General features: G+C 41.8%; 1 protein-coding gene across 4 annotated transcripts in view; it reads left to right on the top strand.

Annotated features, from left to right (window-relative positions):
* MERTK (MER proto-oncogene, tyrosine kinase) overlaps positions 1-18,431 on the top strand; it is a 131,087-nt gene that overhangs the window by 102,585 nt on the left and 10,071 nt on the right. For all 4 annotated transcript variants that reach the window (XM_060187340.1, XM_060187339.1, XM_060187341.1 and 1 more), the window contains 5 exons: positions 4,662-4,754; positions 6,394-6,512; positions 9,624-9,733; positions 14,718-14,877; positions 17,347-17,483. In XM_060187340.1, coding sequence (XP_060043323.1) covers positions 4,662-4,754; positions 6,394-6,512; positions 9,624-9,733; positions 14,718-14,877; positions 17,347-17,483 — 619 coding nt within the window. The remainder of the gene's footprint in view (positions 1-4,661; positions 4,755-6,393; positions 6,513-9,623; positions 9,734-14,717; positions 14,878-17,346; positions 17,484-18,431) is intronic.

Here is an 18,431-nt window from a genome sequence, read left to right as displayed (position 1 = left end):
TTTGCTAGGTGTACAATAGTACACCCTGGCTCTGCTTTTAACTTTTTAAAGATTTCTTATATGTATTATAGTGGATAATTTTTGCATAATTCCCACTGTATGCCAAAGGACATCACAGTTATTTCCACATTACATTACATTCGTGGAATAGGAACAAGAAGACAATATAAGTAGGAAGTATTGTGAAAGCTTTGTCCCCAGCTTTGTCCCCTATTGTCTCAGAGTTAGAGTTCTCCTTGAAACTGAACCCATTCAAAACCTAGTCCAGTACTGAGCTGCATTCTTAACATTTGAACTACATTTTATTGGACACTATGTGTCCCTTCATATCCCCCACTGAAAAGGAAGTTGATGGGGCCTAGTGAAAGGAACATTGTCGTATGCTTTACATTGGTTTGTTCTAGCCCTCCCCTGCCAAGAGAATTAGATCACCCAGTTAATTTCGCCGGCCTGCTAGGCCCCGCCCCTAGGGACCCTGCCAGAGTTCGGGGAGTGCCAGAGTTGGAGAGTTCCTGAGTTACAGAGTAAGAGAGAGTTCCACAATGGAAGAGTTTCAGAGTTCGAGAGTTCCAGAGTTGGAGGGTTCCTGAGTTCCAGAGTAAGAGAGAGTGCTTGTGCCGCCGCAAAGAGACAGCAGAGTTCTGTTTGGTGATTAGTTTGTCTTAGTTTATGAATCGTTGTTCCTGAATAAAGAAATACAGCTTCCCTGCCCAGCCGTTGTCTCCGTTGTCTCCACATCTCTGTTACCCGCCCCTGAAGCTAAACCCGCCCAGCAAGAGCCGTCCGAATTTTAACAACAGAACATGGCCAGGAAGCTTCCTCTCTAGCTTTGACTCTGCTATTCTTTAACCTAATTAGAATCACTTGTCTGTTAATTATCAAAAAATCCAAAGTGTTGTTTTCAACCCTCAAACCTCATGCTCATCTACATTTGTCTGGAGATTGGAGCCTCAAGGAAGGATTTGCAGACAGACTACCCCTCCTGTTCCACCACTTAGTTGTTTGCAGAACACTGAATAGGTTAAAGCAAAGTCAACAGACATTTTTCAAGTCAACAGAATTAATTTCTTTTTTTATTTATTTATTTTTTTATTTTTTATTAAAGAAAGGATTAATTAACAAAACCATAGGGTAGGAGGGGTACAACTCCACACAATTCCCACCGCCCAATCTCCATATCCCACCCCCTCCCCCGATAGCTTTCCCATTCTCTATCCCTCTGGGAGCATGGACCCAGGGTCATTGAGGGTTGCAGAAGGTAGAAGGTCTGGCTTCTGTAATTGCTTCCTCGCTGAACATGGGCGTTGACTGGTCGGTCCATACTCCCAGTCTGCCTCTCTCTTTCCCTAGTAGGATGGGTCTCTGGGGAAGCTGAGCTCCAGGACACATTGGTGGTGTCTTCAATCCAGGGAAGTCTGGCCGGCATCCTGATGACACCTGGAACCTGGTGACTGAAAAGAGAGTTAACATACAAAGCCAAACAAATTGTTGAGCAATCATGGACCCAAAGCTTGGAAAAGTGGAGAGGAAGTATTAGGGAGGTACTCACTGCAAACTCTAGTATACTTCTGCTTTCTTACTTTGGTGCCATACTCCAAACTCAGTCAATTTCTGCTTTGCGTTTCTACTTCTTTTTTTTTTTTTTACATGCATAACATTCCCCAGATTCCCATTTAGCAATACAACCCCCACTATTTCATTCATCATTTTTCATGGACCTGTAGAATTAATTTCTTTTTCTTTGCTTTTTTTTTTTTCAAACCAGAGCACCGTCCAGCTTATACTGACACTACTTGGTAGGTAGTGCCAAGGATTGAACCCAGGACTCTCAAGACTCAGGCATGATAATCTATATCAGAAAGCATTGTGCTGTTTACTTGGCCCACATTTTTTAATAACCTATAATAGGACAAAGATTAATCTATATTAAACCTGCAACCTATATTGTACTCTCCCTCATGTCTGATTTCAGTGCTAATACTGTTAAAGTTGATTTCCTGAGGCGTACTTGATTATATATATATTTTTTTAAGATTTTATTTATTTATTAATGAGAAAGGAGGAGAGAGAGAGAACCAGACATCACTCTAGTACATGTGCTGCCGGGGATCGATCACAGGACCTCATGCTTGAGAGTCCAACGCTTTATCCACTGCACCACCTCCCAGACCACTTATATTGTTGGATTTTTTTAAGATTTTTTAAATATCTATTTATTATTTATTCCCTTTTGTTGCCCTTGTTGTTTTTTATTGTTGTTGTAGTTATGATTGGTGTCATTGTTGTTGGATAGGACAGAGAGAAATGGAGAGAGGAGGAGAAGACAGAGAGGGGGAGAGAAAAATAGACACCTGCAGACCTGCTTCACCGCTTGTGAAGCAACTCCCCTGCAGGTGGGGAGCTGGGGGCTCCAACTGGAATCCTTATGCCAGTCCTTGCAGCTTTGTGCCACCTGTGCTTAACCCACTGTGCTACCGCCCAACTCCCTATATTGTTTTTTTTAACTAAATTTTTTTGTTTTTAATGATAAAATAAGATATACCATATTAACCATTTTTAAGTTCAATTATACTAAGTACATTCACATTTTTGTGCAATCATCGCCACCATCCATCTACAGAACTTTTTTAATCTTTTTTTTTTTTCATTTATGAGGGAAAGTAGAAGATATAGAAAGAGAACCAGAGCATCACTCTAGCATGTGTCGTACCTGGGATTGAACTCAGGGCCTTATGCTTGCAAGTTCATTGGCCTAGCCACTGCACCACTGCACCTAGTACATTACAGAAACTTTTCATCTCGCAAAAGTAAAACTGTACTTCTCTTCCCCTCTCTCCTCTTTGCCTCTGACACCTGCCATTCTAATTTTTGTTTCTTTAATCTGACTACTTTCAGCACCATAGATAAGTGAATTCATACAGTATCTGTCTTCCCCGCTCCCACACCCTCTGCCAGGGCTTCATTAGCTCTCTTGGGATGGACTTTTTTTTTTTCCCAGACAGGGGCTGAGAGACAGAGAGAGTCAGAATATGGTGAGATACTGTGGCACTGCTCATGAAGCTTCTCCTTTGCATGGTTCTCCTATGTGGTAGCCAGAAACTGAAACCCAGCTCCCCATGTTTAGTGAACTCTGCACTCTATCAGGTCCCATCTCCTGGACCCCCAGTATGTGTTCTTAGGACTACCTTTTTCGGGGAGTCAGGCATTGGCGCAATGGGTTAAGCGCATGTGGGGCAAAGCGCAAGGACCGGCATAAGGATCCCAGTGTGGGCCCCCAGCTCCCCACCTCAGGGGAGTTGCTTCACAAGCAGTGAAGCAGGTCTGAGGTATCTTTCTCTCCCCCTCTCTGTCTTCCCCTCCTCTCTCCATTTCTCTCTGTCCTATCCAACAACAATGACATCAATAACCACAACAATGTTAAACAAGGGCAACAAAGGGGAAAATAAAATTAAAATAAAAAAGGACTAACTTTTTCTATTTAGCATTATATTAAATTTAAAATTATTCATAGATTGATTTAACCCTCCCAAAAAAATTAGCATAAAAGTGTACCCAGTTCACAAGGCATGGTTTAACAACCAGACTTGTTTGTGCTAATAGAGAAAAAGCATGTGTTGTGGTCTGAGAGGTGGCACAGTGGATAAAGCATTGGATTCTCAACCATGAGGTCCCAAGTTCAGTCCCCAGCAGCACATGTGATCATGTGATGTCTGGTTCTTTTTCTCTGACCCACCCATCTTTCTCATGAATAAATAAATATGTTCTTTAAAAAAAAAAAAAAAAAAGGAGAGAAGGAGTCAGGAGGTAGCGCAGCGGGTTAAGCCCATGTGGTGTGAAGTGCAAGGACCTGTGTCACAAGGACCTGTGTCAGGATCCCGGTTTGAGCCCCCGGCTCCCCACCTGCAAGGTAGCTGCTTCACAAGCGGTGAAGCAGGTCAGCAGGTATCTATCTATCTTTCTCTGCCCCTCTCTGTCATCCCCTCCTCTCTCCATTTCTCTCTGTCCTATGTAACAATGACATCAATAACAATAATAACTACAACAACAATAAAAAAACAACAAGGGCAACATAAAGGAAAATAAATAAATATAAAAAAATTTTAAAAGGAGAGAAAGGCATGTGTACTTTTCTTTTTTTTGTTTGTTTTTTTGTTTGTTTTTCTAAGGCAAAAATAATCACAGACTGGATGGTTTGATTTACTTTTCCTTAAACCAATATGCTTTAATTTCTAGAGTGATTTTAGACTTTAAGGAACATTAAAGAGAAAATACAGTTTCCACATGCCCCATTCCCCTCTCACTATTTCCCTCAGTATTCATGTCTTATGTATATATTTTTACAATTGATGAGCCCATGTTGATACATTGTTATCATCTGAGTTGTGTTATAAGTGACATGTGGCTCACTCTGTGTTGTAGTTTTTGTTGGTTTTGACAAAGCCATTCAGTATTTCACACAAATTCCATGATTCCCACATTACCACCTACCTAGTCATACTCCTTTCCCTTCTCAATCAGTCCATGAAGATCACTCATCTGTTTCCTAGAGCAATAATTTTGCCTTTTCCTGATTTTACTCTTAAAGAACAAAATTGCTATTGCCTCACTCCCTTTCCTGGTGTAAATGATTTGTGTGTAACATTTCCCATCTTTTCATTTAGTGGACAACTTTTCACTGCGAGAGATTGAGGAGTTTCTCAGTGAGGCCGCATGTATGAAAGACTTCAACCACCCCAACGTCATCCGACTCCTAGGTACCTCAAAGAAATATGTTTTTGGTGGCCAAAGGCATTCAGCTATTCATCTCTATGGGGCTGGGAGAGGGGGGGGATACAAATAAATTTGTACTTCACATAACTCCAGAGTAATTTTTTTTAATGTTTATTTACTGATGGGGTGAGGGTGGAGAGAGAAACACCAAACATCACTCTGGTACATGGAATGCCAGTGATCGAACTTGGGACCTTTTGCTTGAGAGACCAATCCTTCACCCATTGCACCACCTCCTGGATTGCACCCCCAACATAATTTTTAACAATGGGTTTTTCACCCAAAGGACTTCTCCTATGGTTACATTTTCCAGGATCATAGTAAAAACGATTCTGCATTTCCTGGACACCTATAGTTCGGAAATGTTTAGGATATATACTGAGTTAAGAGAGTGTGGATTAAAATAACTAGCAACTGATCAAAGGCAAGGCATGAGAATGGGTCGTGTCATACTTCTTACTGGTTTATTTTACTTTTATTGATGAATTCACTACAATAAAAGTATAAAACTAGACAGATTCCACAGTTTATCTTTGACAGTTTTAAAGAATTGATTTCTTTTTTGTAGTTTCTTTATTGGATAGAAACAGCTAGAAATTGAGAGCTGAAGGGGAGACAGAGAGACACCTGCAGACCTGTTTCACCACTTGCAAAGCTTCCCTCCCTGCATGTGGGGACTGGGGGCTCGAACCCAGGTCCTTGCACACTGTAGCATGTGCACTAACCAGGTGTGCCACCACCCAACCTCTAAAGAATTGATTTCTTGGGATTAACACTGACAATTTCGTGGGACTCACTTCAAGGATCAGAATGTGGCTTTATAGCAACATTAACTTAAAAAAAAAGAAAAATACCACTTACCCAGTGACAAGAAACCTTAAAATAATTAGCTATGCCACAAAGTTTTTTTCCTGTTCTGTGACTTGACAAATGCCAAATTTTTTTTTTTGAAACTTTGAAGGTTTTATTATGATTGACACTGCAGAGAGATGTGAAAAACTAATGTTGGACACAGTGTCAAAGAAACTACTGTTGCTCATTTGCAGCAATTGACTTAAACTGACTCTGAGAACAATCACACTTTGTATTTCACCTCAGTGTGCCAGGGCTTTGCAAGCCTGCTATCAGGTGACAGTTTTATCAGGCCTCTAGTTCTAGATTCCTTGATAAATGGTGCTGCAAGTTTTCTTCTGTACCGGTATTAAAATTTGGGGGTGTGACTTTTATCGACAGACCCTACAAATTCTTTTAATGGCTTTAGCTTTGGTTGCATTTAACTGTCACATGAAACTATCAGTAGTTTGCCCTGTAATTCTCATGCAGTTGCTACCCCTCACTTAGACTTGATATGGCATAAACTCTATAGGTTTCCAGATCACTGTATTTGTTAAGGACTGGTTTTTAAGAGTTCTCATGCAAGGATTAGCACTAATCTCAAAGGGGAAAAAAATTAGGCCTAGTGTGTTTCTATTTTCTAACATCCCGTGTATAAATTGTAGCCATTTATTTTCTTTTAGCTGTTCAGTTACAGCACGTGGTTTCAATTTAGCCAGTGCCCCTGCAGGACCTTTCTGATCTCATGCAACAAGGACTCTTTGTAACTGACTCTGTTTTTAATTTCAGGTGTTTGTATAGAAATGAGCTCTCAAGGCATCCCAAAGCCCATGGTAATTCTACCATTCATGAAATATGGGGATCTGCATACCTACTTACTCTACTCTCGGCTGGACACAGGACCAAAGGTAATAACTCTTGTTGCTGAGTAATTCTCAGGGTTTAAGGAATAAGGCCTGGACAATCTCAGCCTCTAACCTTGCAAATAAAGTGGGGATGGAGGTGGGGAGGAAGACACTAACCTTTACTCTGTGCTCATTGTGTACCCTGGGGATTGAATGTGGTATTTGACCTCACAGCAGGCCTTCCCTTAGGTCTTATCATCCTCATTTTATGGGTGGAGGCAGTGGGCCTGGACTATAACCCCGTGGTCTCAGTCTCTCAGCAGTGGAGCTGGGCAGACCCTGTGTGCTGTCAGAGTAGCCTTTTCCTTTTGGTGTCTCTTCTGTTTCTGCTCACTTGCATGCCCTGTAATCACTGGTTTCAGGATCCACCTTAATTCCCAGAGGGAAGGTGCACTGAGCTGTTTGTCAGAGATGCTGAGGGTGGATTGGCTCTATCCACCTTTCCCTTTATCATCACCCCATACAGCCTTAGTAACAACTTATTGGGAATTGGTGGATAGCCATATCCTATAAGAGAAACGGTGACCCCACAGGGTAAAGCCTGCCCCAGATTCTCACATAGAGAAGCTAAACCAAAACTAAACTCTAGGCTAAAACTTCATGCCCAGGTGTGTGTGGGCCACAGATCCCAGGTGAATGATAGAGCTGTGGTCTTTTTATTGGATAGAACAGAGATCAGTTGAGAGAAGAAGGGGAAACAGAGAGGGAGAGAGAAAGATAGACACCTGCAGACCTGCTTTACAGCTTATGAAGTGTTCTTGATGCGGATGGGGAGCCAGAGGCTCAAACCCTGTGCTTTGTAGTATGTGCACTTAACCGGGTATACCACCACCTGACCCCCTCTCCCACTCTATCTTTTTCTCTTCTCATTTCTCTCTGTCTCTATTCAATAATAAAAATAAATACATTAGGGCAGGGGTAGATAGCATAATGGTAGTGCAAAGAGACTCTCATGCCTAAGGTTCTGAAGTCCCAGGTTCAGTCCCCTATACCACCATAAGCCAGAGCTGAGCAGTGCTCTAGTAATTAAATAAATAAATAAATAATTTAAAAATAAATAAATTTTAAAAGGAAATATATATATATCTTGGCAAGACAATTCAGTAACAACAACAGAATGTCCAGACTTAATGTAGAGAGTGGGGTTATACTGTGGAGTTGTTTTTTTCTCCCTTGTGGTTCTGAGACCCTGTGCATGTATGGCTCTTCATCTCTTAGCTCAATTTTTTTGTAATTCTCTTTATTTCAAAGAGAGAAAGAGATGGAGAGTGAGGAGATTTTCTTTTGGGGATAAATGCATCCTGGTCCCAAACTAGGTCTCAGTTATATAAATGGCTTCTCAGCAGGGCCTGGGTGCTAGGACCTGGGGGGCTCATTGTCTCTGTGAACAGCACCCCTTGAGGTTAGACCCCACCTCTCATGAGTAGGGACATAAAGAGGGAGAGAGGCTAAAGCATAAGTGCATCAAACAGATCCAAGCAGCCTTTTCTAGAGCTTCAGCAAAGAGATAACTTTTGACTGGATTGCTTTTTAAAAATGTTTTATTTATATGAGAGGGAGAGAGAACAGAGCACTGTTCAGCTCTGGCTTTTGCTGGGGATTGAACCTGGGACCTCAAGGTCTCAGGTGTGAAAGTCTTTTGCATGCATCACCATTATACTGTCTCCCCAGTCCCTGACTGGAGACCTTTTGAAAATTATTCTGCACTGTCATCACAGTTGTCATTCTTGGAGGGGTAGAATAACATCATAAATTAAGAAAACCATTCATCCAGTGTCAGCATGAACAAAAAACACATGTGTCTAGAAAAAGCAGGGTGTCAAAATCAAGGTGTGGAAAGGGTGGATTCATAAAGAAGGAAATGTGACTCGGGTTTCACTTTTCAGATCTTTGAGAAGTCAAATGACTTCACCTATGTATACTAGAAAAACCAGTTCAAAATATTCCCCCACATATAAGCTTTCATGCAGGAGTAGGACAGCTCCAGAGCTGGGGGCAAGGATGTTATCATCCTTATCAGATGTTCAGAATTGTCTTTCTGTCCCTCTTGCTGCCCCTGGTGCTCCATGTAGTCAAGAGATAGTGGCAGCAGCTCCATTTGGAAGACAAAAAGAGAACGCTGTCTTTTTTCTCTTTTCCTGGAACAGTGCTTTTGAAAAGCATGTATTTTATGAGAGAGAGAGAGAGAGCAAACACATGCAGAAGACTACTCTACCACATGTGGCCTTGTATTACTCACTGTCAGCAGGGAGAAGAGTTTGTGATGTTTACTAAGGGGTTTTAGCATGTGTTAGTGTTGTTACTGCTTCACTCCTTGTTTAAAGCCTTATTTGTGTGATGGGAGATAGCACCAGCACAGACTTTCATACCAGAAGTCCTGAGTTTAATCACCAGCACCAACATATTCCAGAGCTGAATATGCTGTTTAAAATAAGTCATTAGGGACTTGGGCAGTAGCGCAGCAGGTTAAGCGCACATGGTACAAAGCGCGAGGACCAGTGTGAGGATTCCAGTTCAAGCCCCCAGCTTCCCACCTGCAGAGGAGTCGCTTCACAGGCAGTGAATCAGGTCTGCAGGTGTCTGTCTCTCTCTCCCCCTCTCTTTCCCTCCTCTCTCCATTTCTCTCTGTCCTATCCAACAATGATGACATCAACAACAATAATAACTACAACAACAATTTTAAAAGGGGCAACAAAAAGGAAATAAATAAATATTTTTTAAAATTTTTTAATAAAATAATTCAATAAATAAAAATTTAAATTTACTTGTGAGGATGGTGGGGCCCAAATGAAAGATTTGTTTCTTTATTTCACCACCCATCCTTTAAAAAATAAAAGCATCATTTTCCCTCTCAGATGGAAATTACTTATTGGTTTTTCCTTTAGAAAAAAAAATAGTGGTCTGGGAGGTAGCACCACCATCTAATGGTTAGGGTTAGGGTTAGGGTTAAAGCATTGGACTCTCAAGCATGAGGTCCCGAGTTCAATCCCCAGCAGCACATGTACCAGAATGATGCCTGGTTCTTTCTCTCTCCTCCTACCTTTCTCATTAATAAATAAGTAAAATATTTAAATAATAATAATAATCTCCTTCCTTGTTTCTTCCACCCTGCAGCATATTCCTGTTCAGATACTATTGAAGTTCATGGTGGATATTTCTCAGGGAATGGAGTACCTCAGCAATAGGAATTTTCTTCATCGAGATTTAGCTGCTCGAAACTGCATGTAAGAGACCTGGGCCATCTGGGAAAGGCTTGGATCTGGTGCCATGTGTTTGTGGGAGGTGGCCAGATGCTATTAAATAGAGAAAAGAGCTGGGTTTGGAAGGAAAGGGGGGTGGCAGACTGTGGAGATGGGCTTTCTGTGGCTAATGTGTGAATGATGGTTGCTTGGAGGTTTTCAGTACTTCCTGAGTCTAGTTGGCCCCTAAAACTTTCTCCTGTGGTTATTTGTAAAATATTCATTTATTCATCCTCCTCCCTCCAAAATGTATTGGTTTACAATATTATAGAATTATAGCTTCACAGGGCCAGGCGGTGGCGCACCTGATTAAGCGCACACATTACAGTGTGCAAGGATCTGGGTTCAAGCCCCTAGTCCCCTTCTGCAGAGGGGGAAAGCTTCATGAATGGTGAAGCAGGTCTGCAGGTGTCTCTCTGTTTCTCTCCCACTCCATTTCCCCCTTCCCTTACAATTTCTCTCTGTCTCTATTCAAAATAAATAAATAAAGGTTAAAATTTTTTTAGAAAAAGAATTATAGCTTCACATCTATTTGGGTATATTTAAGTGTGTATACAGATATAATTCAACAGTGTTCCTGTGCTATTACATCCAAGAGGACCCTCCACCACACCATCATTCTCAGCCCCTTCCCTCTGATAATGTGGTTTCTTTTATTATTATTGTTTGTTTATTTATTTATTTATAGATAGAGGCAGAAAGAAACTGAGAAGGGAGGGGGAGATAGAGAAGGAAAGAGACAAAGAAACACCTGCAGCCCTACTTCACCACTTATGAAGCTTCCCCCCTACAAGTGGGGACCAAGGACTCAAACCGAGATCCTTGCGCATTGTAATATGAGCGCTTAACCATGTTCCCATTGCCTGGACCTTCTTTTTTATTTTTATACTCACAGTCAGACAGGAGTTCTGGATGTGATCTTTATGTTCCTTCCCCACCACCATCACAGTCACCTCGTTTGAACCTAGAATTTTACACATACACACACACACACACACACACACACACACATATATACACACATTAACTAGTGATAAAACAATAATGAAGCTCATAAAGGTTTTGTTTGTGAAGTCTTCTGTCTTGGTGCCACCTCTGGTGTGGCTTTGTGCTATGTTTTGTCATTTGCTGAAGAGATAATGATTTATCTCTGTAAGAACTGTGAGTTGGGCCAGGTGGTAACACACACAGTAGAGCATACATATTACTATTTGAAAGGATCCGGGTTCAAGCCCCTGTCCTCACATGTGAAGGGAAGTGAAGCAGTACTGGAAGTATCTGTGTCTCTCCCTCTCTATCCCTGCTTCCCTCTCAGTTTTTCTCTGTCTCTATTAAAAAAGAGAGAGGGAGGAAAGAAGGAAGGAAGGAAAGGAAGGAAAGGAAAGGAAGGAAAGGAAGGGATGGAAAAGAAAGAAATAGAGGAGAAAAGGAAAGAAAAAAGAAAAGAAGAGAAGTGACCTCCAGGAGCAGTGGACTCATCATGGAGATACCAAGCCCCAGCAAAAACCCTGATGGCAATTAAAAAAAAAAAAAGGCAGGGGTAGATAGCATAAGAGTTATGCAAAGAGACTATCATATCTGAGGCTCCGAAGTCCCAGGTTCAATCCCCTGCACCCCTATAAACCAGAGCTGAGCCAGTGCTCTGGTTAAAAAAAAAAAAAAAAAGAGAGAGAGAGAGAGAGAGAGAGCTGTGAGCTCCAGCTTTACTACAGCCACTGTCAGCTGCAAATATTCAAAAACAGTGATTATTCATTGATTTTTAATTTCTTGAATGTGATGTTCTGTTTCTCTGTTGAATGGAGAGCAAACAGTGAGTGGTTCAGGAAGTGGCATAGTGGATAAAGCATTAGACTCTCAAGCATGAGATCCTGAATTCAATCCCCAGCAGTACATATACCAGTGATGTCTGGTTCTTTCTGTCTCCTCCTACCTTTCTCATTAATAAATAAGTAAATCTTGTGGAGGTAGATAGAATAATGATTATGCAAAGAGACTCTCATGCTTGAAGCTCCAAAGTCCCAGGTTCAAACCCCCACACCACCATAAGCCAGAGCTAATCAGTGCTCTGGTAAAAATAAATAAAATAAGTAACTAAATCTTTAAAAAGAGAGAGTAAGGGGGCAGGTGGTGGCTCACCTGGTTAAGTACATGTGTTACAGTACACAAGGACCCAGGTTCAAGCCCCTGGTCCCCACCTGCAGGGCAAAAGCTTCACAAGTGGTGAAGCAGGATTGCAGGTGTCTCTCTGTCTCTCTCCCTCTTACTTTCCCCTCCCCTCTCAATTTCTCTCTGTCTCTATCCAATAACAAATAAATAAAAATATTTTAAAAAGAGAGAGAGAGTAAAAGGTGGCACCTGCCCCTTACTACTCCATAGCCTCATACCAGCATTCCTTACCACTCCTACTTCATTTCTTAAAACTCAGAAGGTTCTTACTTTTTTTTCATTTAAGTTACTTTCCATGAAAGGAAAATCATGAGAACCCTTTTTATTTCCCCTTAATTGTTTTTTTTTTTTTTTTTTTTTTTTTTGTATTTTCCCACTCTCCAGGGTGACCAGATACCTACTTTTGCCCTGAACTAAGGAGCTTCCTAGGGCATGGTACTTTCAGCTAAAGATCAGCTCCTCTGTTTGGATTACTCCTTCTTCTCTTTCTTATCTAGGGTAATATTAATGGTTTGGGCTGTGAATATTCTTGTATCCTTTTAATTTTTATTTATAATTTTTTTTAATTGCCACCAGGATTATCACTGTATATCCACCACTCCTGGTGGCCTTTTTTTTTTTCCTTTTCTTACCCCTTTTTCTATTGTACTTGATAGAGAGAAATTGAGGGGGGAGGGAGAGAGAACAGATAAGATACCTGCAGACCTGCTTCATCACTCATGAAGCTTCCCCCTGCAGGTGGGGAGCAGGGCTCAAACTCAAGTCTGTGCATAATAATGTGTGCACTCAACTGGGTGCACCACTGCCTCTTGTATCCCATTAACTTTCCAATTCCTTTTTTTTTTGTTTTAAGTTTTTATTTACAAAATGGAAACATTGACAAGACCATAGGATAAGAGGGGTATAATTCCACACAATTCCCACCACCAGACCCTCATATCCCATCCCCTCCCCTGGTAGCTTTCCTATTCTTTAACCCTCTGGGAGTATGGACCCAAGGTCATTGTGGGATGCAGAAGATGGAAGGTCTGGCATCTGTAATTGCTTCCCCGCTGAACATGGGTGTTGACAGGTTGATCCATATTCACAGCCTAACTCTCTCTTTCCCTAGTGGGGCAGAGATCAGATCAATGGGGTTTACAGTTAACAATATTTATATGCTTTTCCCATATTTGGGAGCTATTTTCTTCCATGATCTGGCTTTCTGGTCCTTTTTCCAACTGTGATACCATCCCCATAGACAATAGCTTAGGTCACCTACATATTGGATGTCAGGTGAAGGCAAAAACTAGTTGGGTCATGGGTCCCTTGGAATATACCTAAAACAGACCTACTAGCTTTTTCCAAAATCGAGACCCCAAAACTTCATGCACAATATTCCTGACTTTAGGTTCATGATTAGTCAACAATTTGCTCTGCTTTCTATCTTAACTCTTTTTCAGCCACCAGGTTCCAGGTACTACCATGATGCCAACCGGACTTTCCAGGGTGATGACCTCACCAAGTCTTTTTTTTTTTTAATTTATTTATTTATTCCCTTATGTTGCCCTTGTTGGTTTTTTTAAGTTTTTTTTTAATTTCTTTATTGGGGAATTAATGTTTTACATTCAACAGTAAATACAATAGTTTGTACATGCATGACATTTCTCAGTTTCCCATATAACAATACAACCTCCACTAGGTCCTCTGTCATCCTTTTGGGACCTGTATTCTCCCCCCTATCCACCCCAGAGTCTTTTACTTTGGTGCAATACACCAATTCCAGTTCAGGTTCTACTTGTGTTTTCTCTTCTGATCTTGTTTTTCAACCTCTGCGTGAGAGTGAGATCATCCCATATTCATCCTTTTTTAAGTTTTCATTTATTTTTCTAATTTTTTGATACCTTTATTTGTTGCGTAGAAACCAAGAGAATAGGGAGAAATAGTGAGGGAGAGAGAAAGACACCTGCAGACCTGCTTCACCACTTGCAAAGCTTTCCCCCTATAGCTGGGGGCTGGGGGCTTGAACCTGGGTCCTTGCACACTGTAATATGTGTACTCAATCAAGTGCACCACCACCCAGTCCCACTTTCCAATTCCCTGAGTATCAATTGGCTACCTTAGTAAGAAGTTTAGTATCCCATCTTTTAATTCAAGGAAAAGAAAAGACGGGGGCCAGGTGGTGGTGCATCTGGTTGAGCATACATGTTACAGTGCACAAGGACCAAGGTTTAAGCCCTGGTCCCCGCTTGCAGGGGGGAAAGCTTCACAAGTGGTGAAGCAGTGATGCATCTATGTCTCTCTGTCTCTCTCCCTTAATATCTTCCCCATCCCTCTCAATTTCTCTCTGTCTCTATCCAGTAAATAAGTGAAATATAAAAAGAAAGAAACATGGTCCAGGAGATGGTGCAGTGGATAAAGACATTGGACTCTGAAGCATGAGGTCCTGAGTTCAATGCCTGGCAGTACATGTACCAGAGTGATGGCTGCTTCCAGTCATCTGACTGAAAGGCCACTGGTGTGCTAGAAGAGTCCTAGCTCTAGTTCTTTTCACTCCCTTCCTCTGTCCCCTAAAGGCACCCCCATCCTCTATGCACAGATGTCCTTGCTGGTTCAGATTCCCATGCAGACCAGTGAGGCAGATTCTAACTTTTCAGTTCTTTGTGGCTGTCTCTGTCACTGGTCCCAAAGCAGGGCCCTCCAGACTGGTGGAACTACATCATTGCTTCTTTATCATTTATGTTTGCTTGTGCCTATGATAGAGACTTTGTGGTGTCAGGCTTTGACTCTGAGGTCACTCAGACCATGGACTCACTCTCTGCAGGTTAAGAGATGACATGACTGTCTGTGTTGCGGACTTTGGCCTCTCCAAGAAGATTTACAGTGGTGACTACTACCGACAAGGCCGCATCGCCAAGATGCCAGTGAAATGGATTGCCATCGAGAGTCTCGCAGACCGAGTCTACACCAGTAAAAGTGATGTGGTAGGTACATAGCTTTGATTCAGTGCCCCACATTGCAAAGATAAAGGGACATTGAAGCCAGAGGTGAATCATGCTCTGGTCTCTCTATCTCCATATCTTTCTCCCTCATTAAAATAAAATAAAGTAAATGTTTTCAAAATGATTTTTAAAAAAATAGGGGTTGAGTGGTGGCATACCTGATTTGAGTGTGTCTGCTACATTACAGAAGGACTGAGGTACAAGCCTCCACTCCCCACCTACAGGGGAGAATCTTAATAAGCAGTGAAGTAAATCTGTAGGTATTTATCTTCCTCTCTCTCTTTCTATCTCTACCTCCCCCTCTCAATTTCTCTCTGCCTTACTGAATAAAAGAAATTTTTTAAAAAGGGGGGGGTGAGGAATGACCACCAGCAGCAGTGGATTTTTCATGCAGGCACTGATTTCAGTGATGGCCCTGGTGGCAATAAGAAAAAAAATAATAAAATAAAATGATTAAGAGCTGGGGAGATGGTGTAATGGTTATGCAAAAAGACTCTCATGCCTGAGGCTCCAAGGTATCAGGTTCAATCCCCAGTACCACTATTAGCCAAAATGGAGCAGTGCTCTGATGTCTGTCTCTCTTTCCCCTCTCTGCCCCCCACCCTCAATCACCAAGATAAGATATTTTTAATAAAATAAAAAAGATTGGGGGCCGGGCGATAGCTCAGTGAGTTAAAGCAGATAGCGCAAAGTAAGGATCCTGATTCAAGCCCCTGGCTCCCCACCTGCAGGGGGGGTCACTTTATGAGCAATAAAGCAGGTCTGCAAGTGTCTGTCTTTCTCTCCCCCTCTCTGTCTTCCCCGCCTTTCTTGATTTCTCTCTGTCCTATCCAATAACAACAACAAGGGCAACAATAACAACAACAAGGGCAACAAAAATGGAGAAAATGGCCTCCAGGAGCAGTGGATTCGTAGTGCAGGCACCAAGCCCCAGCAATAACTCTGGAGGGAAAGAAAAAGAAAAAAAAAGTAAAATAAAATAAAAATTAAAAAAGATTAAAGAACATTAAAAGAAGTCATTTAAGCTGGTGTTACAAGATGTTTACTCTGTAATAAATCAAGGATTGCAGACATGCTCACAATTCTTTCATGTCTCACTAAATACTTTATTTCAGATGGGACACTACATTCTGGGGAAGTATCTTGATAGTCAGAAGATCTGTGCTTTTGCATTAAATTGAATGAACTCATCTAATGGCTCTTTGGAACCAAGATACTATGTAAATGGTCATGTATATGTATATTTTGGTTTTTTATTTGTTTGTTTGTTTTTGCCTCCAGTGGCTGGAACTCAGTGCCTGCACCATAAATCCACAGCTTCTGGTGGCTTTTTTTTCCCTTTATTCAATAGGACAGAGAAAAGTTAATGGGGGGGGGGAGATATAGAGAGGGAGAGAATGATAAACACCTGCAGACCTGCTTCACCGCTCATGAAACGTCCCACTGCAGGTAGGGAGCAGGGGCTCAAACCCTGATCCTTGTGTGTATCATTGAGCATATAGTACTATGTGCATTTAACTGTGTGTACCACTGCCCAGCCCCCTGTTGTTGGGTTTTTTTTTTCTTTTCTTTTTTTCTTTTTACGAGAGCATTGCTAAGTTCTGGCTTATAGCAGAGCTAAGGATTGAACCAGGCACCTTTGGTACCTCAGGAATGAGAGTGTTTTTGCATAACCACTATGCTATTTCTCCAGCCCTGTAGTTATGCTCTTTATCAGAGACTGAGAAAAGAAAGCACTTGACAACAACAGTAAAACATTAAACAGAGGGAGTTGGCAGTAGCACAGCGGGTTAAGCGCATGTGGCACAAAGCACAAGGACCAGTGTGAGGATCCCAGTTCAAGCCCCTGGCTCCCCATCTGCAGGGGAGTGAAGCAGGTCTGCAGGTGTCTATCTTTCTCTCCCCCTCTCTGTCTTCCCTTCATCTGTCCATTTCTCTCTGTCCTATCCAATAAGACGACATCAACAACAATAATAACTACAACAATAAAAACAACAAAGGCAACAAAAAGGAAATAAATATTTTTTTAAAATCTTAAAAAATATCATGTGGTCCAGGAGGTGGCACAGTGGTAAAGCTTTGGACTCTTAAGCATGAGGTCCTGAGTTTGGTCCCCGGCAGCACATGTGTCAGAGTGATGTCTAGCTATTTCTCCTCCTATCTTTCTCATAAATAAATAAAATCTTTTAAAAAAAAATATTAAACAGAGTTTGATGTGAGAGAAGACTCTCTTTTGCTTTTGTCAAATTTCCCAGGACAGCTGGAGTGAAGTGGGTAACTAAGATGCTCTGACTCCATTTGTTGCCATGTTGAGAGGCCAGTGTGTCCTAGGCATAATTGTCAGCTTTGTGTGTGACATTAGGACTTGAAGGAAATGACCTTTCCCAATGAAAAAGTCCATTCAGCCTTGCAGAAAGGACACATCCTAACGTTCTGTTGCTTTGTTCTCAGTGGGCATTTGGCGTGACCATGTGGGAAATAGCAACACGGGGAATGACACCCTACCCTGGTGTCCAGAACCATGAGATGTATGACTACCTTCTCCATGGCCACAGGCTGAAGCAGCCCGACGACTGCCTGGACGAACTGTGAGTGAGCGTCTCCAGATCACTGGGCATTCTGGGCATTCTGCAGAGACCCAGGAACGCACAGGGAGGGCCAAGGGTCCTCATAGCCTGGAGAGGCACACAGAGATGGCATGCACAGACATGAAGAGGCATCATCATGATGAAGGAATGCTGTCTAGACAATTTTTCCCTTTTTTATTGTTTTATTTCAGAGCTATTGGTTTACAATATAGCTGTTGACATATGGTATGACTTCTCATCTCCCTGTGATAGGTGTCTGTAGAATACTCTCATTCAAGACAGGTTGACAACAACTGCTCTGAGCTGCTTCTTCTTCTTCTTCTTCTCCTCCTCCTCCTCCTCCTTCTCCTTTATTGAGGGATTAATGGTTTGCAATCAACAGTAAAATACAGTAGTTGGTACATGTGTAACATTTCTCAGTTTTATACACAGCAACCTAACCCCCACCTAGGTCCTCCTCCACCATCATGTTCCAGGACCTGAACCAACCCTCCCACCCCAGTTCAATACACCAACTCCAGTCCAAGTTCTGCTGTTTTCCCTTCTGTTCTTGTTTTTCAACTTCTGTGAGTGGGATCATCCCATATTCACCCTTCTCTTTCTGGCATATCTCACTTAATATGATTCCTACAAGCTTCATCCAAGATGATGTGAAGAAGGTGAATTCATCATTTTTAAAAGCTGAGTAGTATTCCATTGTGTATCCACAACTTACTCAGCTACTCATCTGTTGTTGGGCATCTGGGTTACTTCCAAGTTTTGGCTATTACAAATTGTGCTGCTATGAGCATAGGTATATACCTTTTTGGATGGTATGTTTGCTTCCTTAGGATATATCCCCAGGAGAGGAATTTCAGAGTTATAGGGAAAGTCCACTTCTAGCCTTCTGAGAGTTCTTCAGACTGCTTTCCACAGGGGTTGGACCAATTTACATTCCCAGCAGCAGTG

The sequence above is a fragment of the Erinaceus europaeus genome, chromosome 3 (genome assembly GCF_950295315.1).
Source record: "Erinaceus europaeus chromosome 3, mEriEur2.1, whole genome shotgun sequence".
Taxonomy (NCBI): domain Eukaryota; kingdom Metazoa; phylum Chordata; class Mammalia; order Eulipotyphla; family Erinaceidae; genus Erinaceus; species Erinaceus europaeus.
Note: the sequence above shows the minus strand (reverse complement) of the source record. Positions and strands in the feature narration are given on the sequence as shown.